Here is a 23,443-nt window from a genome sequence, read left to right as displayed (position 1 = left end):
ACTGATGAGCTGGACTTCATTCAAATTAAGAACTTTTCTGTGAAAGACACTGTTAAGAGGATGAGAAGACAAGCCAGAGACTGGGAGAAAGCCTTTGCAAAACACATATCTGATAAAGGACTGGTATCCAAAATATGCAAAGAACTCTTAAAACTCAACAATGTGAAAACAAACCACCCCATTAAAAAAAATAGACCAAAGGGGATGCCTGGGTGGCTCAGTTGGTTGAGCGTCTGCCTTCGGCTCAGGTCATGATCCCAGGATTCTGGGATTGAGTACCGTGTGGGGCTCCTTGCTCAGCAGGGAGCCTGCTTCGCCCTCTGCCTTTGCTCCCCCTGCTTGTGTGCTCTCTCTCTCTCTGATAAATAAATAAAATCTTAAAAAAATAAATAAACCAAAGGTCTGAACAGACATCTCACCAAAGAAGATATACAGATGGCAAAGAAGCATATGAAAAGATGCTCCACATCATATTCCCCTAGAGCATTACAAATTAAAAGAACTATGAGATATCACTACACAACTATTAGAATGACTAAAATCCAAAAAACTGACAAAAGTAAATGCTGACAAGGATGTGGAGGGATAGGAACTCTCATTTGTTGCTGGTGGAAATGCAAAATAGTACGGCCATTTTGGAAGGCAGATTCTTATAAAGCTAAACATAGTCTTACCATTCAATTTAATTGTAACAAAAATAGACAAAGAAAAATCTCACAAAATGTCAAGATGGACAAGTTGTGTAAGAGTATAGCATGTCTTTCCTAGTCTTCGGTGGATCAACTAGATAAAAGAGAGGTAAGCATATACTAATAATAAAATTAATTAGGTTGATCTGATTGATTGATTGATAGGTAGATGGATGATGGGACATATATCTTTTTCCAGAAAATAATAAGAACACTTTTCTGTAAGTACCAATCAGGGAACATTTTAATATATTCTAAAAAGTAGAAATGGTTCATACCACATTCCTTGACTATAGTGCAGTAAAATGGTGGTAATAGTATGAGTAAATGTCAGCCTCAGTATCCTTTTTAAACCATCTCTTAAACAATGAAATTGACTTTGAGAATGCCATATGTAAATGTGCAAGACGTGTATTTTTTAACAAACACTCAAAACCTAAAAGGGCATAAAAGACTTGAAAGAAGGAAGGTGGAGACAATTTGGATAAAGGAAAGTGGACACCTTCTTCTTGAATAGGCAGAGTCAATATTATAAAAATGTCTATTCTCTGTAAATTAATATATAAATTCAACACAGATCTAATCAAAATTCTATTTCTGTTTTTGGAGAAAGCAAACTTCAAACTATTCTAAAGTTCAATTGGATGAATAAATGTGTGAGCATATCCAGGAATTTTTTTAAATATCTGTGTTCAAAGAAGAAGATGTGTAGAAATTTCCTGCGAGGTATTAAAGTTTATTATAAAATCAGAGTATTTAAAGCTTTATAATTAGATCAATAGAACAGAATAGGAAGTCCTAAATAGATCCAAATGTACTGGGAATTTGGAATATGATCCAGATGGTATCTCAAATCAGTGGAGAACACATTATTTATAAATGTGGCTGGAAATTGCTAGCCCTTTGGAAAATAAATAAAGCTGCATACATCACTAATTTTATACAGAGAACTTCAGATGGATTGTATGTGTCTGCTTGGGCTACCATAACAACACAGACTCTGTGGCTTAAACAACAGAAATTTAATTTCTCACAGTTCTTGAGCCTGGAAGTCCAAGATCAAGGTGTTAGTCGGGTTGATGTCTGGTGAGGCCTCTGTCTTTCTCACCATGTCTTCACATGGCCTTCCCTCTGTGCTCAGGGGAAGAGAGAGCTTTCTGGTGTTTGTTCTTCTTTTAAACATACCCAATTCTATCAGATTAGGGAATCCCACCCCCCCCCTTTTTTTTTTACCTCATTTAACCTTAATTATTACCTCCCTGAAGGCCATATCTCCAAATAGTCACATTAGGGTTTATGGCTTCAACATACGAGTTTGGGGGACATGGTTCAGTCCCTAACTTTGATCAAAGATTTATTTTTTTAAAAGATTTTATTTATTTATTTATTTGGAGGGGAGGGGTGGAGTGAGAGGGAGAATCAGGCTCCCAGCTGAGCACGGAGCCCAACGCAGGACTCCATCTCAGGACCCCGAGATCATGACCTGAGCTAAAGGCAGACATTTAACAGACTGAGTCACCCAGGCGCCCCTGATCGAAGATTTAAATATAACAAATAAAACCATAAAAGTACTAGGAAAATAGGAACAACTGTTTTTATAAATATTCAGGAAGGCCAAATATACCACAAAATCCACAGTACATAACATAAAAGTTTTGACTGTATTTTAAAAAATTCAATATGGTGAAAATTTCCAATCAACAAAATAAATACATTTGCGCTTGTGTAACAAAGGGTTAATTTCTCTAAACCTCTCTGAAATTTCTCTGAAAAGTCAATAAGAAAAGATCCTCTTTTTTTTAACTGTACAAATGACTAGGCAGTTTAAAATGGAGAAATATAAATGGTTAAATATATGAAGGGACATTTACCTCCATAAATAATAAAAGAATTATGCTCAACATTATGATCTGCTTAAAAACACACACACACACACATCGAGACCCATACAGTTGTTTTTGTCTTAGTATAGTTGACACACAATGTGACATTAGTTTCAGGTGTACAACATAGTGATTCAACTTCTCTATATGTAATGTTGTGCTCACCACAAGTGTAGCTACCATCTGTCACCATACAAGACTATTACAGTACCATTAACTATGTTTCCTATGCTCTGCCGTTTATTCCCTTGACTTATTCAATCCATAACTGGAAGCCTGAATCTCCCACTCCCCTTCATCCATTTTGCCCAATCCCCTCTGGTAACCATCAGTTTGTTCTCATTGACTCTGCTGCTTTTTGTTATTCCACATATGAGTGAAATCATGTGGTATTTGTCTTTTTCAGTCTGACTTATTTCATTTAGCATAATACCCTCTAGGTCCAAACACCTTGTCACAAATGGCATGATCCCCATCCTTTTATTTGGCTGAGGAATATGCCATTGTGTAGGTATATATATATATATATATATATATATACCACATCTTCCTTATCCATTCATCTATTGATGGACACTCAGATCGCTTCCATATCTTGGCTACTGTAAGACTGTTGATGTTTTTAATCTTTGATGAAATCCACTGTCATTCATCGGCCATGAAGTGAGAGGTTTTTGATGGTTGGAGTGGACACTGATATAGTCTTCCAGAAGGATAGTTTGGGGTATGTATCAAAATGTTTATTGTGCATACTCTTGACCCCAGTATTCTCACTTCTAGAAATTTATCCAGAGACTATCTCACAAATAATGAAGGGAAGTAAGAATTTCATCAGAGCCCTATTATAATGTCGACAAATTGTAATTTTCGACTGTCCATCAATAGGTATTGGTTAAGTAAGTTAGGTAGAGACAGTGTTACACTTCATTATCATCCTAAACAATGACATACAGCTGTGGGTACTGAGTTAACAAAAAAGCATGTTACAGAACAGTATATGAAATTGTATGTAGAAAGATGAATAGTAAGATATCGGAAAAGATGTTCACCAAAGCACTGTCTCCAAGTGGCAGTTGATTTTTGCTTCCAGCTTTGAACTTCTTTGGCAATTTTACAAATAAATAAGGATTATTATTGTAAAGACAATAAAGCTGTTTCAAAATTAAAGTTCTTCATTGGAATCACCTCTTCCACAGAGATGCCACCATCCCCTGAGGACCCAATTACTCACTCCCTCCTCTGATTTTATTATCATTTATATGGTATGATGATATGTGAAGGGGGAAGAGGGTGCCATGCGAGGTGACCATGTGGTATAGTAAGCAGAAAAAGAGACCCTTTCTGTCCTTCCCACATAGGATCTCACCCCCACATTATCTGCATGTACACTGTCCATTTTGTATACAATCTATATCTTCCTCCTCATTCCCTTAGGGACCAGTAGCCAAACGCAAAATATGACCATATTTTCATGGAAACACACTGCATAAAAATCATAAATTATATTCCAAATTTAAGTGTAAATGAGGTCAGGTTTATCTTCTCTACTGGTTCTGCCCATCAGCATGGATAACACAGAGCTGTTGAGTGGAACCGAATAGTAAGTGTGCAGAAGTTTGCTGGGACAGACCTTTGGGTGTCAGCCTTTTGGCTCTTGCTTCACATTTATATTTGAACCAGTTTTCCTCATATTCTTCTCACAGATAAGTCTTTCACGTGTCTTACCCTTATTTTTTTTCTAGCCCTTCTAAGAGTCATGACAGTGCTGCCAGTTTGTGAGTTCTTTTAAAAGAACAACATGTGTTCTTTATGGTTTCATTTCTCTACAAGATAAAACACGCTGTGTTTTCCGAAGCCAAATGAGAAGATTCTAAAGTGAAAGCTACTTGTTGTTAAAACAGAAGATGAGTGAGGCTCAAATACCATGGTGTTTCCTGTGGAAAATTGAAAAAGAACAAAATCAGGGAGTCCATCGTGTTCTGATAGGTCACTCACAGCCAATTAAAAGCGTCCGGAGAAGTCCAGGGAAGGGATATAATCAAGATGATAAATGATGTGAAGGTTGAAAGAATGACATGTCTAAAAGAAAATAAATATAAATGACATCCTGTGACCCAGCCCAAGGTCAAGGCAGTGCGAACAGATTTTGCCTTTCCGACGTGTCCAGTCTGAACTCTAGGTCCCACCCCTTCGTTGCTCCTTCTGCTACTTTAGCAATTTAAACCTTCTCTTTGGTTTCTCATCCTCTCCCAGAAACGTTCATAGCTCTCACCCAGACCGATTCAGATGGTAACTGTCTACAGTCAGATTTAGAAATAAATTCAAAGACGGGGCTAGGAATGAGCGATTCTAGAATAGCTGTCAGATCAAAGGAGAAAAATCTTTGAATTAAATCAAAGAAGAGAACATAAGCAGGAAAACAAGAAGACAAAAGGTGTGTTTGAAAAAGGTGAGGGACACTTCCAATTCATGAGGATTTGGGTTCGGGGCACTGTGGGCATCCAGTTGCCCTAATAATTTCTGAGAAACTTCCTCATGTCTGTTTCTCAACGCCCTCCCAGAAAGGAGCCAAATGAATAATGAAATAATAATATGCCGTATATATAATAGCATCCATTATGTCACTTCATCACAGACCAGCAGCTACTGCTATTCCCGTTGACAGGACTGATGCTCAGTGCCCGAGTGTTTGTCTTGCCCAGAATGACACAGCTCATTAGAGCTGAGTGCAGCTCGATCAGAGACATTGTTTCCTGACTCACAGTCCAACGCTTCCTCTCTTAAGAGATGCCGCTGGCTTTCTAGAATCCCTGGAGCCTAGAACCTTCTTGTTACATCCATCTTTCACCTTTAAGTAAACCCCAGAAACCTCTTGAGTGACTCACTACTTCTTGTCACCAAATAAATTACTCTTTTCAGTAAACTTGCAAAATGATTGAATTAGGGGTTCCTTTGTGGAAAATTGGGATATGTCAAAACTAAGAGGTGGTCAGAATCATATAGGACATGTACCTACCTGTTGAAAGGGTTTGGTTAGGTTGAGGTCCACGGTGGATCTGGTTAATCATTCTAATCAAGCTCAGTGAGGGCTTAGCTCTTCCGGCAGTGAAGGCCATGTAATATCAGCTCTTAGTTAGGTTAACTGGAGATACTAAACTCTCTTGCAAGTATCTTGGATTTACCACTCATTGTGCAATCAACTTCTCATGTGGGGGGAAAAAAAAAAAAAACCTTATGCAATGATAGCTAATCCACCATTATGAACATTTGACTTTAGAATTCAGAGAGGGACTCTCTGTTATATTATTCGTGTATTCCCATGTATCTTCCAGCCCCCTCCCACCTTGTATCCTCCAGGGATAACCTTCCCCACTCCCAACTAGCTGCTATATCTGTGGCCTAGGACCCAATGATTGAAAATTGCCTATATTGATCTGTATCAATACAGAGTAGTTGCTGGGATCCACTAGAAGCCAAATGTTTACTTAGCTAGCTCATACTGCTATAACAGAGTGCCACAGAGCTGTGGCTTAAACAACAGAAATTGATTTCTCACAGCTCTGCAAGCTGGGAAGTCCAAGATCACGGTGCCGGTGTGGTCAGGTTCTGGTGGGAGTTTTCTTCTTGGTTTACAGGTGGCCACCTCCTTGCTGTGACCTTACATAGCAGGTGGAGAGAGATCTCTCCCATCTTACATGGCAGGTGGAGAGAGATCTCTCGCATGTCTCTTCTTAGAAGGGCACTAATCCCATTCATAAGGGTTCAACCCTCATGACCTGATTACCTGCCAAAGACCCCACCTCCAAATACATTGAGATTTAGGCTTCCCTGTTTGGATTAGGGTGGGGGAGGACACAAACATTTGGTTCATGGCATCATAATAAGCAAGTATCTTGAGCGTGTGCTTAGGAACTGGTGTTTTGATCTCGAATACTTCCTGACATTAGAAGAAAGAAAAAATGCACAAGGATTCACCCTGTGACGTCTGCTCAGACTTTAGAGGTGAGGTATAATTCCTGTAATGTCCTGAGGGTTCCACTGGGGAAAACCAGCATATGACTTCCGCTGGGAGCGTGCACCGAGTTTGACCTTGTAAAAGATACTGTTGTTGCACCACGGGGGCTGCAACCTGGCTGTGCTCTCGACAATAATCCTGCTTTGTTTTCTTGGGGTGGAGGGAGGAACAGGCAGAACCATCCAACATGCTTGAAATTGATTCTGAGTAGTATGGTTAAATAGACCAGGATTGCTGGGAAATAGGTGTGAGTTGCTCTACTTTAGATGCAAAGGATAAATGCAGTGGGTGTCACAGCCAGAATAGTAATTATGTCATCTGTCTTGTCGGAAGAGTTTGACTATAGTAATTGCAACATTTTCTCCCATCATTGAAGCTTGTAATTATAGTGTAACTAACAGGATTATGTGCTAACTTGGGCTGTTTTAATCACCTCTTTTACTCTGAAATGCAATGGTAAAATTCCACAGTTGCTCCCAGGCTGCCAATTCTTTTCAACATCTGTTGTCTTCTAACAGTTCAATACTAAGGAGCAGAGGCAGAGAGGCTCTGGGCATTTCATAACAGAGGTCTTTAGGTAAAGCAGACTTTAGGCTTGATGAGAAAGCGTAAACAGTAAGGGAGTTTTAAATTTCCAACCCAAATAAAATTTTCTCTTTGAAAGCAAATCATATGTTTTTTGTTTCAAAGATGGCAGATGTTTTCTGCAATTTGTCAAAGCCTGCAGCCCATATTTTATATGCGTGGAAGGAAACTTTCAACTACAAAAATCAATCTAGGACTGATTAAGAAAAACCTCCCATGCAACCTAACAAGCAGGTTTGGGTTAAGTAATGCCTGGATCTTAAGTTGTGTGTCAGGATGTCACCTTTCATGTGTAAGACTCATTAAGATGTTCATTACTTATATTTATCCTTACAGATCACATAACAACAAACTTTGGGGGTTATCCAAATACTCTGTTTATGCAGGAAATAAAGGAACATCGCACGCTCTGTGAAATAAGGGGGCTGACGGCTGAGCTGGAAACCTCCCTTGATTCTTTGATTGTAGGATGACTTACGCGCTCTTCGAGTGTTGTTTCAACAAAACGAGGGCATCTAGGATATAAATATTGCATGGAACCAACCCAGATCTGCCCGTTTGGTCTTAAATTGGGCTCTTATTACCTGGCACCAAGACAGTCCCCATTAGGTATTCATTCCTGTTGTACAGGTGACCAGACAGGACTCCACCGTCCAGAGGACTGTCATTCTAACTCAGCAAGCACATCTGCGATCCTAAAACCAGCAGCAAAAGGAGGCAATCGAAGAACAGCCTGTTTTCCTGAAAGAAAAATTGTGGAACCAAGTGCAGTATCACCTTTAGAGGTGATAGAAAATTCCCTAGATTAGATCTGCTGAAAACTAGCAAAGGCCAGACACAAACAGCTCAGTTGTTTGGGTGCTGTAGACTCAGAGCTGTGTGGGCAGCAGAGACAGGGATGGGAGGCCGGGACAGCCCAGCCCCATCTCTCCTTCGCCCAGCCGTCCTACAAAGCCTCATTGTTGTTTTAAATTGAACTATAGCGGACATACAGTGTTATATTAGTTTCAGGTGTGAAACAGTGATTCCACAATTCTGTACATTACAAAATACAGTAAGTGTAGTTACCATCTGTCACTATACAGTGTTGTTAAAATACTATTTGACTATATTCCCTACGCTTTGCTTACTTTTCATCCCTGTGACTGTCTTGTAACTGGAGGTTGGCACCTCCAGAGCTACATTTTTGGGGCCCCTTCTTCCAGTGCCTTGGTCTGACATCCTGGTCACCGTGCAGCAGCCCCCAGTGGGGCGCCCCCTTGTGGTCGCTCTCAGGAAATGGAACTATTCAAATCCACCCACGAAGGATGTTAAGCATCTGAACAAGTGTGGCCAGCGGGAAGGGTCACACTGCAATTACAATTTAGCAAGCTAGCTTTGGGCCAGCTGGATCATGTCAAAAGGTAAACCGAGGTGTATTAAAGTTTTTCTTTTTTTTTTTTTTTTAAGATTTATTTATTTATTTGAGAGGGAAAAGGAGAAGCAGGCTCCCGATTGAGCAGAAAGCCCAACTCGGGGCTTGATCCCAGGACCCTGAGATCTTGACCTGAGCTGAAGGCAAACGCTTAACGGACTGGGCCACCCAGGCGCTCCGAGCTTGCCTCATCTGTTCAACCTCTAGTTTTATTGGGGGTGGGGAGGATGTCTTATACATCTCTACCAGAATTATTTGTAGGATTCCAGCCACTGCTAAATCAGATAGGTCTGGGCTGGAAATCAGAATTTCTGGGAAACTTTGGAAGATAGGTCAGTCTTTAAAACCTGGAGGGAATGTGTGTGACTTGTATACACTGGAGGCTCAAAGACATTTTTTCATTCATTTGTGGAATGTTTCTAACATTCTAGGGAAGATTTAGACTTTGAATGTAGCGAAAGGATCTCATTTGACTGCTGTATACTTACCCCTGCCTGTAGCCTCTAATAAGCCCTTGCAGACAGAACAACCTAATTGGCAGGATGCATTAATGCACAGGCCATTCATTTGCCGAGCACATGACCCAGACCCCGGGTGAAAGGAGCGAGCTGGTAACTTCATTTTCCTATTAGGGAAGGCGTCTCGGCCCTCTGCCGGCTCCCACCCAGCTCCTCCTCTAGAACCCCTGGGCTTGAACGAGGAGGATAGTTCAGGGCACCACCACCATGTATCCTCAGGCTTCAGGTAAGACTGGAAGGAAAATGGAGGGGAAGGAGATTTCTGGTCAGCAGCAACTCCCTGCACAGGGGAATGGCCATTGTGAGTTAAGACACGTGCTGAGAGTACATAGCTCATGTATGTAATCTATATAATATGCTAATAATATGTGTTCTCTTGGGGAGAATGAAGTGTCTCTCTGTGCTGGTCATGAGAGAGGATTGCAGTCAAACAATTAATAACAATAATAAACACAATCACTGGTTTGGCCGGGCCCAGTTCTCAGCTTTATTCATCTAGACATGGTTTAGCAGGGTAATTGTGAAGCTACTGGCCTGGAGCCTCCACTCATCACTCAACTGAGAGTAGAGCAAGGATGTCTGGACCTTCTTATTCCTCTCTGGAGGTTGATCTAGCACCCGCAGGCCAGACCTCTTTCCACCCAGGCATGTTTCAAACCCTGTCTCCTTGGGTTTGCACAGACCCTGTCTCCAGGCTGGGAATGGCCTTATCCTTGGCCGTGTCCACACGGACACCTCTGTGCTGGACCCACCGTGAACTGGCTTTTAACCCAGTACCCGTGCTGTGTCCCCTGCAGGTCTCCCAGGCAGCCGCGGATCTCCTGGCCTACTGTGAAGCTCACGTGCGCGAAGACCCTCTCATCATACCAGTGCCTGCGTCAGAAAACCCCTTCCGAGAGAAGAAGTTCTTTTGTACCATCCTCTGACTCCGTTGGTGATGACGTGGCTCTTTTTCTGTCCATAATTCCCTGGCAGAGACCGCATGCTCTTAGCCATAGGGAGTCCCAGCCACCCGCCCCGCTCCCCAACCGGGATGGCCAGGGCCACCTTCCTCCGCTGCTTTTCTTAGTTGCGTTCCATGTCATGCCTTCTTTTCATTCTCATGGCATTTCCATCACTGGCAAATAGACATTTTCGTAGCCAAATAACACGTGCCAAGTAAAAATAAGTATGGGGTTAAGGGTTTAATTTTTTAAAGCATCAATTCTCTCTTCAGGACATCGAGCTCATACATTTCAGTGGCTAATTTATGGAAAAGAAAAACTACGTCCCTCCCTCCCCCCATTCCCAATAATTCAGTAGCAAATTAGAGCATTTGGACCCACTGAGATATGTGGATCACGTTTTCGTCTGGAAGTTCTCTATCTCCTGCTCTTCCGTCATCCTGTTAGAAAGGAAATCATCCACAGCATCAGACGGCTTTCCCAATGTGTGTCTTTTCTGCAAGGTCACAGGTCCCTGTTTCCCACTGATTACCCTCGACCACTTTGGAGAGGGTCCTTCTACAAATGTCGATGTTGGGGGAATATTGTAGCAAGCTGCACTGTCCGTGCACACCATGGGAGCTGTCTGTGCGCTCCGGCCGCACCAGCCAAGGGCACTGTCCCCCCTCCACATGTCCCGTCTTCCTGCTTCTCCTTCTCTGACTCCTCCATAGTTCTGTCCTGGGTGCACTAGTAGGGACCTGTTTGGGTGCAGCACGTCGCCCCGTGGGGTGTCACCAGAGTGGTTCCTGCCCCAGAGGAGCGAGCCACAGGGCAGCAAATCTCTCTGCACCACCCATGATCTGAGCATTGACCGTATTCACTTATTTAATGCCCCAGCAATTAATAACTATCACGAGAGTAGGTCTGTCTGTTTTAAAGAGAGGAAAACTGAGGGGCGCCTGGGTGGCTCAGTGGGTGAAGCACCGACTCCTGATTTCGGTTCAGGTCGTGATCTCAGGGTCCTGGGATCCAGCCCCATGTCGGACTCCGTGCTCGGCGGGGAGGCTGCTTGAGAGTCTCCCTCTCCCTCTCCCGCTTGCTCATTCTATCTCTCTCTAGTATAAATAAGTGCAGCACACTTCTCTCCTCATCTTTGCCAGGAGAAGGCACGTTGGGCCTAAATAGCTTGTGGAAAACGATAAGACAGATACGTGGATGCCCCAGTGAAAGACTAGACAGCCCTTGGGTTTTCTGAGACCAATTTGCACGCCCTGCCTAAAACAAAAATGATGAAAGAGAGTAAACCACGGGGGCAGAGAGCTCCCTGTCCAAGTTTGTGCCCTTCCATTGGTGTCCTCCCTGGCTCTCACAGCAGCCAGCTGCATGATATGGGACAAGCCATCGTGGGCCTGGAATGTTCTAACCTGCTAACTGGGGATAATGGTAATTACTCCTCCCACCTTTCTCTCTGGGAGGCCACAGAGAGGTGTACATAGATGGAAGCTCTGATTATCATTTAAAACAAATTGCTAAAAGCTCCAATATAACACTGGCAGGAATGCATGACTTCAAAGACACCGTGGTTGGAGGACTCATGTAGAATTGCCCACAAGGAGCCAAATATAATTTCAGATCAATTAATAACTTGCCACCTTGCAAATGGTTTTAGTGCATTTTTATTCTCTGCCTCTTTTGTTGGAAGTGATTCTTCACTTCATTAAAGCTCACAGGTATCACCAGTGAGGTTAGGAAGCTGTATGCTCTAATGAGAGCAGAATTGTGTGGCTGTGTGTGATCATCAGACTTCAAACCCTTCCCCGTCTCAGTTGATGACCAGGAGCTCTTTCTTCTGTGGTCCATGTCAACATCATTAACCTGATTAAGCAAAGCACAATTCATAAAAGCACATCAGAGAACACGAGAAAGTGGGACAAGCACGGAAGCTGGCTAAATCAGATCAGGAAGAAACAGTGCTTCTCGCCTTCCTCCAGACTTTCTCTCCTTGGTTTTCACTTTTCTTGTCCCTCCCCTCTGTCTCTCGCTTTTTCCTTTTCCTCTTCTCTCCCTTACCTTCCTCTGTGAGATGCTTTTTCGTCTTTTTGGTTTGTCCCTTCTAAAGTGTCCCTGAACTCACTGCCCTCTTCCTAAAGGCAAGTTCATGCACTTGGGCTCCAAGATACCCAAACAGATAGATGAGCCCCTCGCCCTGCTAGCCACTCACTAGGAAGTGAACCAAAGTGGGTGCACCCGCTGTGGACTGTTGTCACTTTGTGTTCGCAGTTTGGCTGTCCAGCATCTGACCCCCCCTTCCTACGGGGAGGGAATCATCCCTTACATGTACATTTAGTGGGATGCAATAGTACTCCCTTTCACTGTGGATGCTGAAAGGGGGAGGTCTTCCCTGTCTCTCAGGAGTACCCCCTTTCCAGCACCAGGCCGGCCAAGGAGGGGCCAGTGGCCTGATGTGAACTGCCTGGACTCCTTGGCCTGGACCTATGAGCTTGGAGCAAGTGGCCGAGAAATGAGAAGATGCTGAGACTGGTTTTATGGGAGCTGCGGTGATCCAGGGGCTGCACTGGCCCAGAAGGGGAGGCATCTAAGCCTGGCCGGCTGCAGGGATTCTGTGCCCATGGCTAACAGTGACCCGGGACGGCAGAGTGCTGAGTAGACCATTCCCGGTCCATTCCTCGGCCCCACTAGCTATCTTGCCCCACCCCCCACATCCTCCTAGGTCTCTTTCTTTCTAGCTTTCTGTCAATTCTTTGAGCCTCCAAGCTCCATCCAGTAAATTTCTTATTCCATGAAATAGCCTGGGTTGGATGTACATATCATATGATCTTAAAACCCCATTTCTGGGTGCGTACTTTACAGAAATGTGTATATGTGTTCACCAAGAGAAAAGTACTAGATTGTTCATAGAAGCGCTATTCGGAATAACCCAAAGCCGGAAAGCACTCCAGTGCCCACGTTGAATGGATAAACAAATTCTGGTGTATTCACACAGTGAAATCCTGGGCAGCAGTGGGAATAACGATCCTGTAGCTCGACCCCACAGCATGGTGTGAGGCTCACGACATAGGGCAAGTTCATACTACGTGATTCCATTTATGTCAAGGGCCAAACTCAGCAAAGCTAACCCATGCTGTCGCAAGTAGGGAATATTAGTTACTCTTTGGAGGATGGGAACCAGAAGGGCACAAGGGGAGCTTCTAGAATGTTCTGTGTGTTGATCTGGTTGCTGGTTACGTGGGTGTGTCCAGTTTGTGAAAATTCTTTGTACACTTTGGATTGTGTACTTTTCTGTATGTATGTTATACTTCAATAAAAGTTGGTTTGTGTGGCTAGCAATCAAGAATCCTACTGGGTTTTCTTCTGGGGGATGCTTAGCTCAATTTTTTACTCCTCTTTAGGTAGAACATCATTAATGGAGCAACTAAGAGTGTATTTGACAACATTTTGAAATTTGAAATACTTCTAATCCACAGCTATCTGAACAGAGAATCGGCTTTCAGCAGAATGCAGGCAGATCCCTGGGAACAGGATATGGGAGTGCCATGCTGTGGGATCTGTGTCTTTTGGGAAAACAGCAATCCTGCTGGGATTTCCCAGTTGGATCAGCCTCTCTGTAAACGAGGCAGGTGACCTCCTCTTAGCCCCTCCTGCCCCCTGGCCAGGAGGGAGCGGAGGGGGTGGCCAGCCACAAAACCCTATAATCACAGACCACCTTTGAAGGAAGAAACCAGAGCAAAAGCACCAGCTGGCTCCATGCTGGTGCATCTTCTGAATGCAGCCCTGGTCTCTTGGCCACCCAGCCCACGGACACCTGGAGGTGGACATGACTTCTTCAACTACACTCCCACTCCCAGGGGCTCGAGGCCCCCTTCCAAGCCTCTGATCCTTCCTGAGGGTCCTGCAGTGCTGTCTCCTTTGCTCTCAGCTATCACGTGGCCACTCTCCTTGCAGAGAGTGAATATGGAATCCCAGGTTGATCACAGAGTAGCTTCACGCTGGGACTCCTGCTACATGAGTCAAAAGGTCTTACGTTTGATTCTGAGCTCCAGCCCCCATGAAACGCCACAGTGAGTCTGTGAATTGTCAGCAGCCTCCCTCCGAGGGAACCACAGGAGGGGAGCAAGCCACAGGTTGAAGGAATTTTGTTCTGATGACTGTACAAATTTGAGATGAAAATAATAATAATAACAAGTAATATTTTGACCTGGAAAGAATATGAACTGTGGAGATAGTTTAGACTCTCTATTTACACTTCCATTTCATTCAGCTCGTCAGGGTGGAGAAAAGACCCCAGATCACAGGTGGCCTTTATGGAGGACCAGAATGATGCTCCCTAACCTGTCCCCAGGAGCTTCGTCTCCTGAGCGGCATACCACTCTGCCCTCCCCAGGAGGCACAGCCAAGAGCAGCAGTGGGGGACAATAAGCTGGGCATCTGCCCAGTCTCAATGTTTCTGGAGATAAGTGTGCATGAGCCAGTGTCGACTACCACTGGTCAGAACCGGCCATCCCATCCGGTTTCTGATAAAACCCTTACACTTGATTCTGTGTTAGCTATAAGTCATTTGCTAACTTGTAAAATTTTCAAGCCCACGTATGGTAATTAACCATATACCGCTGTTATTCTAACCACTTACTTTCAAAGATTCACCATTGACAGAGTGGCCTCCCAGGCCCTGCCTGCTCTGGCCCCCACATATTCCCTAGACTTGCCTTCACACCTCACTCCCCCTCAAAGCCCTGTGTTCATCCACCCTGGCCATTATTCAAGCCTACCTTACTCGCCCTGTTCCCTGCTGCCACAGGACCTTTGCACCTGCTGCTTCCTCTGCCTAGCACACTCTTCACTCCTCTCTTTGCCACGTCTGCTTACTTTTTAGATCTCAATTCGAACATCACTGAGGGTTCACGCCTTCCCTGACCTCTCTGACCAAGTCAAATGTGTTTATAGATTCTTCCTGCACAGTGAAGCTCTCCTTACAACGCTTGTCGTTGTTGGAATTTTACATTTGTATATGTGATCACTCAGTTCCCCATCTGTTCCCCCAACTACGCTGTAAACTCCATGAAGGCGAGGCATGCTCATACTCATACTCAGTATGTATTATCCAAATAAATACGTGAAAGTCGTTGCTGGTCATTTCTCGACATCAAGCGCTTCTCTGTTGGGGTTCTCTGTAAGCTACTAACCCCTGAAGGAACCCTCAGAAGGCCCTGTGAAGGGAAGGAGGGAGGGAAACTATTATTTGTGGAGCGTTTACCTCTGCTAGGCACCAAGCAAAGGAGCTCGCCTTTTAATCCTCGCAACAATGGTGGTGTAAGATTTAAGACCCTCATTCTGTAGATATGTACTTCTTGTATGTGTAGGAGAAAGCTAAATCAAATTAAGGAACTTGCCCAAAGCCAGACAAGATCTATGTGCCTGAATGTGATCCCAATCGGTGCTCTTGACTTTCCATTATACTACCGCCTGGAGTCAAACCAAGAGCCTCTGAGACAAGTCTCTCCTCTCCTCCACCCCACATTAAAAAAATAAAAGCCACTAGGAAAAGATGATGCGAACTCTTGACTTTACGACAGGGTCACACTTTGTGGCTGTTTAAAAACCATGCAGCACCTGCGTGCTGTAAAATCGCCTTCACCCTGCGTATCTGAACACAGCTTTCGTTGCGGTTATTAAGGTCAGGGTAGGGCTGTGGCTGGGTAAGCAAGGGAAGAACAGCTTGAAAAGGAAGGAAACATTATCCCATGAACCATTAAGGTCACATTAGTCAGCCTACTCCACTCCCAATGCCCATTGTTGGGAGTAGGGGGTATTCAAGTGTTTCTGTGAGAAAAGCAACCTATTATTACCATGGCCAGGTGTGTGCACAAGTGTTAATTGCCTGACTTTTCTCTCCAAATTATTTGGCAAAATTTGTATCATTTACTTGGAGCTTTTACATTTTTTATTATACTTTCTTTTCTCTCCCGCTTTTAAGTTAGATTAAACTTCGTCCAACTCAATTCAAGAATAAGCCTATCCCTAGGGCAGAATAAAGGAAACCATTATCCCCAATAAAGTCAGTGCTTTGTAGCTGATGCTGCTCTTATCAGACCTGCTTTCTGATCAAGGAACTTCATTCAGCTTAGCCCTTGCTGGTCCCTGACACTGGAAGTACAGATCCACACCGGCACATCTTGCTTTAGCTAAAATTATGTAGGAACAAGACAATGGAAGAGGAGAGGTGGGACTCCACTTGGTAGACAAATAAGGATCAAGCCTGGAGTTCTGTTAGATTAAAAAAAAAAAAAAAAAAAACAAAGCAAAGCAAAACCAGAGGGCTAAGGAACATGACTTTGGAGTCAGAGGGATTCAGGTTCATATCCAGGCTCTGTCACTTACTAGCTCTGCACTGCGCTGAATTCTCATTCCCTCTAGTAAAATGAGGGTAACAGCACCTGTTTCACAGGGGGCTCTAGAGGATTCGGTGAAATAATGTAGTTATTTAACATTGACTGGGGTATATAACACGTGCTTGATAAATAGGGACTAAACTGTATTTACCCTGTTCACAATCAGTGCGGAAACAAGACCAGACAGAGACTCAGAATTTAAAATAAGATTGTCATTTACCAAAATGCGTTGAAAGAAAGAGAAGGTAAAACTTATCAGCCAGTAACTGGGCGTCCGTTACATTCCCAAACCTTAACACATCAAAATTATACACAAAGACAACCAAGGACCCACACATTCCAAGAACCACCTCATGGAGCAGAGGATCTCATGATATGCAGGGAAGAAGGCCCTCAGGATAATCAAGAATGGGGCAGGTGGTCAAGTCTGTTGTTGTAAGTTTGCAGACTTCCAAAACTTACAATTGTTCTCTGATGGGGTGATGATAACATTCATTTGGAGGAGGTCAAAGTATTTGTCTGGTAAAACAGAGTCTCTGAAGGGATCACAGTATTCACCCAAGGAAGTGAACCATTAAGGGCTCTCTGCCTGGAACATGACTTTCAACTACTCCTAAGTGGTGCTATCTTTTTGTGGTAGGCTGGTTTTTCTCCATCTGTTCTCTTCCTCGGACAGTTTGGAATGAATGCGCGCTAGACCAAGATGCCAAAGGCTGGACCCATATGATGCCAGGTCATCAGGGAGCTGCAGAATGAATGTTGCAGCTCAGGCTGGGTTAGTCCCGAGCGTCTGCCTGCCGTCCCCACCGTCAGGCTGTTACACAAATTACTTCCTTGTTGGTATAGGCTGAACGGTGCCCCCTGGAAATTCATATGCTGAAGCCCTAACCCCCAGGACCTCAGAATGTGACTGTATTTGGATTTAGGGTCTTTATGGAGGTAAGTAACTTAAAATGAGGTCTGCAGAAAGGGACCTACTCCAATATGAGTGGTGTCCTTATAGAAGAGATTAGGACACAGACACACGCAGAGGCAAGACTCTGGGAAGACACCGGGAGAAGGTGGCCATCTGCAAGCCGACGAAAATGGCCTTGGAAGGAACCAACCCTGCAGACACCTTGATCTCGGATTTCTATCCTACAGAAGTATGAGAAAATGTCTGCTGTTTGGGTGCTGCAGTGTGTGGTGCTTTGTTCTAATCCACCTTCTAAACACTTTGCAAGTATGACTTTTACAGATCCTCTGGACAACCTGTGAATCAGAGTAAACCCATTTTAAAGATGGCAGAATGAGGCATAAAGATATCAAGTGACTTGCCAAAGTCTCATGAGTGGGAACAGGCAAGGTTGGCACCCGGAGGTTCTAATACCAGAAGGCATGCTCTCAACCACTTTGCTTGGAATAGGTGGGAAATAGTCGGGGTTGAACTCAGGGTTCAAGCGAGCGTTAGTGGGCAGCGTAACAGGGCACCAGAGGTGTGTTGGGGCATTTGGCAGGTGGTGCTGAAGAATCCCAACAGGTGGTTAGTCATCATGGGAGACAGGAGGCATGGCGATGGGTAACCTGCCAACCTTCGTTGCTGCCACAAAGCCACAGGACAGGGTCATGGGGCCAAGCCCCAGCCACGATGGGCCTGGCCAGGGCAAGATCCAAATTCATGGACTGTTTAGAGAACTAGAATTTGCCAGCAAAGAACTTGGGGCAGAGACAATGTAGAACCCTACCCCTGCAAACCAGGTTAAGCTGTAGAACTCATGCCTGGAGACTCCAGGGCAGAAGCCTCAGGAGCAGAACAGGTGGTGGGCAGTGGTCAGAACATTCCAGAGTTTCAGCCCGTTATGGGTACCACTTGAGCATAGATTGCAATTGGTGGTATGGGACTCAGGAAACCCACTCGGAGAAGGCTGGGAGGAAACTCCATGGGGCAGCCCAGCATCCTCTGGGAATGTCCTTTCCTGCCTGATGAGGGGGCAACACCAGTTGATATTAATTTTCCTGACACTTGTTGCTGAGACTGGACTCAACCCCAGTAATGGAGAAAGGCTTGGAAAAGGTTCATTGCTGCAAGGGGGAGAATTCCCAGAGGCCAAGAATTTGTTGACATCAGAGCCTCTTGAAGGAGAAGGAGCGTCGATGGCACAGAGTTCAACCTCAATCCAAGCAACAACGCCCTTGTCTTCTCACATGTTGACGTCTGCCATTTTATAAACATCATTCAGGCAGGCAATTTTTTTTCCCCCGAAGAGGGCAGTCACTTGAAGCAATGAACTTTGGGGTTTTTTAAAGAGCTATTTATTTATTTTAGAGAAAGAGAGCATGAGTGGAAGGGGCAGAGGGAGAGGGAGATAGAATCTCAAGCAGACTCCGTGCTGAGTGTGGAGCCCGATGCGGGGCTCAAACTCATTACCCCGAGATCATGACCTGAGCCGAAATCAGGAGTCCAGCGCTTAACCGACTGTGCCACCCAGGAGCCCTGGGATGAACTTCTAAGCATCATGGTTGAAGAGTTCTCCAGTACAAAGTATCCTGGGCATGGAATCTGTCATGATTTTGTTATGATCAACTATGCATTAATAACACTTTTCTTCCTAGAGTTGTAAATGCTGATAAAGTTAGATTAAGATATACATACACATATTCTATTAACCATGCAGACTAGTGGAAAATAAGGCCCCCCAAACCTACTGGGGATAAGTGAGGGACTCATTTAAGAAAATATTGAGTTTGGGGCACCTGGGTGGCTCAGTCGTTAAGCGACTGCCTTCAGCTCAGGTCATGATCCCAGGGTCCTGGGATCGAGCCCCACATCGGGCTCCCTGCTCCGCAGGAAGCCTGCTTCTCACTCTCCCACTCCCCCTGCTTGTGTTCCCTCTCTCACTGTCTCTCTCTGTCAAATAAATAAATAAAATCTTAAAAAAAAAAAGAAAACATTGAGTTTAAGCTTTACTGGCATATACTTATATTTATACATAAGCGGTTAATTCATTAGTAATCAAAGTGAGTCAGATACGTATATATATTATTTTTATATATTTTTTAAGTATCCAGCAAGTTTTTTGACAATTGATAGAATGTATTTTTAAATAAAAAAGAAAACCTCTCCATTAAATATTATTATTTGTGCCTGAAATATATTTAATTTGTCACATTGTTCCACTTAATTATATTATATAGCTAAAATCCATTTTATACAATATAGGTTTTTTTAAAGAAATTAATATAAAAGTACGAGTGATTATTCGATGTGACAGTTGTATCTTAACTGGTGAGTATTTGAGTACAATTTTCTACTTAAATATTTTTTTTAATCCCAGCATAGGGGTGCCTGGGTAGCTCAGTCAGTCAAGTGTCTGCCTTTGGCTCAGGTCATGATCACAGGGTCTTGGGATTGAGTCCCACATCAGGCTCCCTGCTCGGCGGGGAGTCTGCTTCTCCCTCTCCCACTCCCCCTGCTTGTGTTCCCTCCTCTCTCTCTCTCTGACAAATAAATAAAATGTTAAATAAAAAAAATATTTTTAAAAAATCCCAGTATAGTTAACAGAGTGTTATATTAGTTTCAGGCATATAAAATTCTATACATTATTCAGTGTTCATCATGATAAGTGTAATCTTAATCCCCATCGCCTGTTTCACCCATCCCCCCACACACACACCTCTCTCTGGTAACCATCTGTTTGTTCTCTAGAGTTTAGAGTCTGGTTTTTTTGGTTTGTCTCTTTTTGTTGTTGTCGTTCATTTGTTTTATTCCTTAAACTCCATGAAATCATATGGTGTTTGTCTTTCTCTGACTTATTTCACTTAGCATTATACTCTCTAGATCCATCCATGTTGTTTCAAATGACAAGATTTCATTCTTTACATGGTTAACATTCCATTGTATATAGACCACATCTTCTTCATCCATTCATCTATCAGTGGACACCTTGGGCTACTTCCATAGTTTGACTATTGTAAATAGTGCTGCAATAAACATAGGGTTGCATATATCTTTCAAATTAGTGTTTTGTGTTCTTTGGGTAAATAGCCGGTAGTGAAGCCTAATATGTAATCTATTCTGGAGAATGTTCCATGTGCACTTGAAAAGAATGTGCATTCTGCTGTTTTAGGATGGAATATTCTGAATGTATCTGTTAGATCCATCTGGTCCAATGTGTCACTCAAAGCCACTGTTTCCTTGTTGATTTTCTGTTTAGATCATCTGTCCACTGATGTAACTGGGATGTTAAAGTCTCCTATTGTTATTGGATTAGTATTTATTAATTTCTTTATGTTTGTTATTGGCTGCTTTATGTATCTGGGCGCTCTCATGTTGGGTGCATAAATATTTACACTTGTTAGATCTTGTTGGATTGTTCCCTTTATGATTATATGGTGTCCCTCTTTGTCTCTTGTTATGGTCTTTGTTTTAAAGTCGATTTTGTCCAATGTTAAGTATTGCTACCCCGGCTTTCTTTTCACTTCCATTTGCATGAGAAATGCTTTTCCATCCCTTCACTTTCAATCTGCATGTATCTTTAGGTCTGAAATGAGTCTCATACAGGTCTTTTGATTGGAGTGTTTAGTTCATTACATTCAAAGTAATTATTGGTAGGTATGTACTTATTGCCATTTTGGTTGTTTTATGGCTCTTTTGCAGTTTTTTTTTTTTTAAGATTTTTATTTATTTATTTGAGAGAGAGAGAGAGCACAGACGGAGGCAGAGGGAGAAGCAGATTCCCCACTGAGCAGAGAGTCCAGTGCTGGGCTTGATTCCAGGACTCTGAGATCATGACCTGAGCAGAAGGCAGATGCTTAACTGACTGAGCCACCCAGGCGCCCCTTTTTTGCAGTTCTTTTCTGTTCCTTTCTTCTCCCAACTTTCATCTCTCATGGTTTGCTGGCTTTCTTTAGTGATATACTTGGATTCCTTTCTCTTTATTTTTCACATATCCCGTATTGGTTTTTGATTTGTGGTTACCATTAGGTTTATATGTAACATCTTCTGCATATAGCTGTCTATGTTAAGTTGATGGTCACTTAAGTCTGAACCCATTCCTTACTCCTATCCCCCCATGTTTTAGGTCTATGGAGTCATACTTTACATACACTGATGTGGGTGTTATCTAGTTGTATCTGTGAGGCAAGGTGGCCTAAGGGTCTTCCTAACTCTGCCATCTTCCTCCAAAGTCTCTCTATATTGTATTTTTAGCACTCAGATAATAGCAATATATTGCCAAGAGTTTATTTGCTCACCAAGTCTATTTATTTTTTTTAAGATTTTATTTTTAAGTAATCTCAACACCCAACATGAGGCTCAAACTCATAACCCCGAGATCGAGAGTAACATGCTTCACTGACTGAGCCAGCCAGGTGCCCCTCACCAAAGTCTTTATTAACCTGTGTATCATTCGTGTGAATTTTCAGCATATTTTACTTCAACACAGCTATTTAAATTTTTTAGAACATGTTTGCTTACTGAATTACCAAATGCCGTAATAAACTATCTTCACGGTCTTTGCCTAAAACTGGGAGACAAAGAATAGACATTCCAGAAAAGAAATTCTTTCTAACATCTAGCCAAATGAAATGTGTATAGCAAAAGTAATCAGGGCTACCAAAGATACAAATGTAGGGATCCGAAGGGGTACGTGCACCCCGATATTTATAGCAGCAATGTCCACAATAGCCAAACTGTGGAAAGAGCCAAGATGTCCATCAACAGATGAATGGATAAAGAAGGTGTGGTACATATATACAATGGAATATTATGCAGCCATCAAAAGGAATGAGATCTTGCCATTGGCAATGACGTGGATAGAACTGGAGGGTGTTATGCTGAGCGAAATAAGTCAATCAGAGAAAGACATGTATCATATGACCTCACTGATATGAGGAATTCTTAATCTCAGGAAACAAACTGAGGGTTGCTGGAGTGGGAGGTGGGGTGGGAGGGATAGAGTGGCTGGGTGATAGACACTGGGGAGGGTATGTGCTGTGAATTGTGCAAGACTGTTGAATCACAGATCTGTACCTCTGAAACAAATAATGCAATATACGTTAAGAAAAAAAAAAAAAGAAGGTAGCGGGAGGGGAAGAATGAAGCGGGGGAAATCGGAGGGGTAGACGAACCATGAGAGACGATGGACTCTGAAAAACAAACAGGGTTCTAGAGGGGAGGGGGTGGGAGAATGGGTTAGCCTGGTGATGGGTATTAAAGAGGGCACGTTCTGCATGGAGCACTGGGTGTTATGCCCAAACAATGAATCATGGAACACTGCATCAAAAACTAATGATGTATGGTGATTAACATAACAATAAAAAATTTTTAAAAAGTAATCAGGGCTAAATTTAGAAGAATTCTAATTTTATAATATGTGTGTCATCCCATCACCATCTGCCTCATAAACAACATCAGACCACACATTTCCTATCAATTACAAGCTAGTTGTTTTAAGGCCCTAATTAGTCTAAGTGATTTTTAAAATTTTTATTACCAATGTATGTGCTGGATCTGGCTGATCCAATGTTATGGCAGAAAGGAACACATGAAGCAGAAAGACTTTGGACCATGCGAAATGGGAGAAACACCCAGAGTAGCTCACAAGTGCTGAGTACTCAGCATGCACAAGTAAGCATATTTAACATAACCCCCTCCCAAATTTTCCATGAGCTATGCACTATTATTACTCCTATAGATAAGGAAGACACAGTGCTGGTTCATGGCAACAACTAGGTTAGGGAAGGGGGCAGGGACCCTTCTGCAACATTTGCCAGTTTCCGTGGCGTAGATACTCCTCTTAAGGCCAATTTCAAGTTCTTCGACAGGTGTGCAGAGTTCCTGAAAGTTCAACGACTGGTCGTTAATAGTCCTTTAAGTCACCGGCTCAAGTTCACAGAACACAACCCGTGAATAGAAGAGCTGCGATTTGAACTCAGGAAAACCAACTTTAGAGCCTGTTCTCAACCACTATGTCACCCAAGAATCCACGAGGGCAGAGAGGGCACAGAAAGGGGACCTGCCCTCCCT

At 43.2% G+C, this 23,443-nt stretch overlaps 1 protein-coding gene across 2 annotated transcripts in view; it reads left to right on the top strand.

Annotated features, from left to right (window-relative positions):
• Positions 1–10,996, top strand: part of GNG4 (G protein subunit gamma 4) — a 29,483-nt gene extending 18,487 nt beyond the window's left edge. For both annotated transcript variants that reach the window (XM_035008506.1, XM_035008507.1), the window contains one exon: positions 9,902–10,996. In XM_035008506.1, the coding sequence (XP_034864397.1) occupies positions 9,902–10,030 (129 nt within the window). In that variant the 3' untranslated portion in view covers positions 10,031–10,996. The remainder of the gene's footprint in view (positions 1–9,901) is intronic.
• The last annotated feature ends 12,447 nt before the right edge of the window (positions 10,997–23,443 follow it).

This window comes from Mirounga leonina, unplaced genomic scaffold (assembly GCF_011800145.1).
Source record: "Mirounga leonina isolate KUSES-001 unplaced genomic scaffold, KU_Mleo_1.0 Mir_152, whole genome shotgun sequence".
NCBI lineage: Eukaryota > Metazoa > Chordata > Mammalia > Carnivora > Phocidae > Mirounga > Mirounga leonina.
Note: the sequence above shows the minus strand (reverse complement) of the source record. Positions and strands in the feature narration are given on the sequence as shown.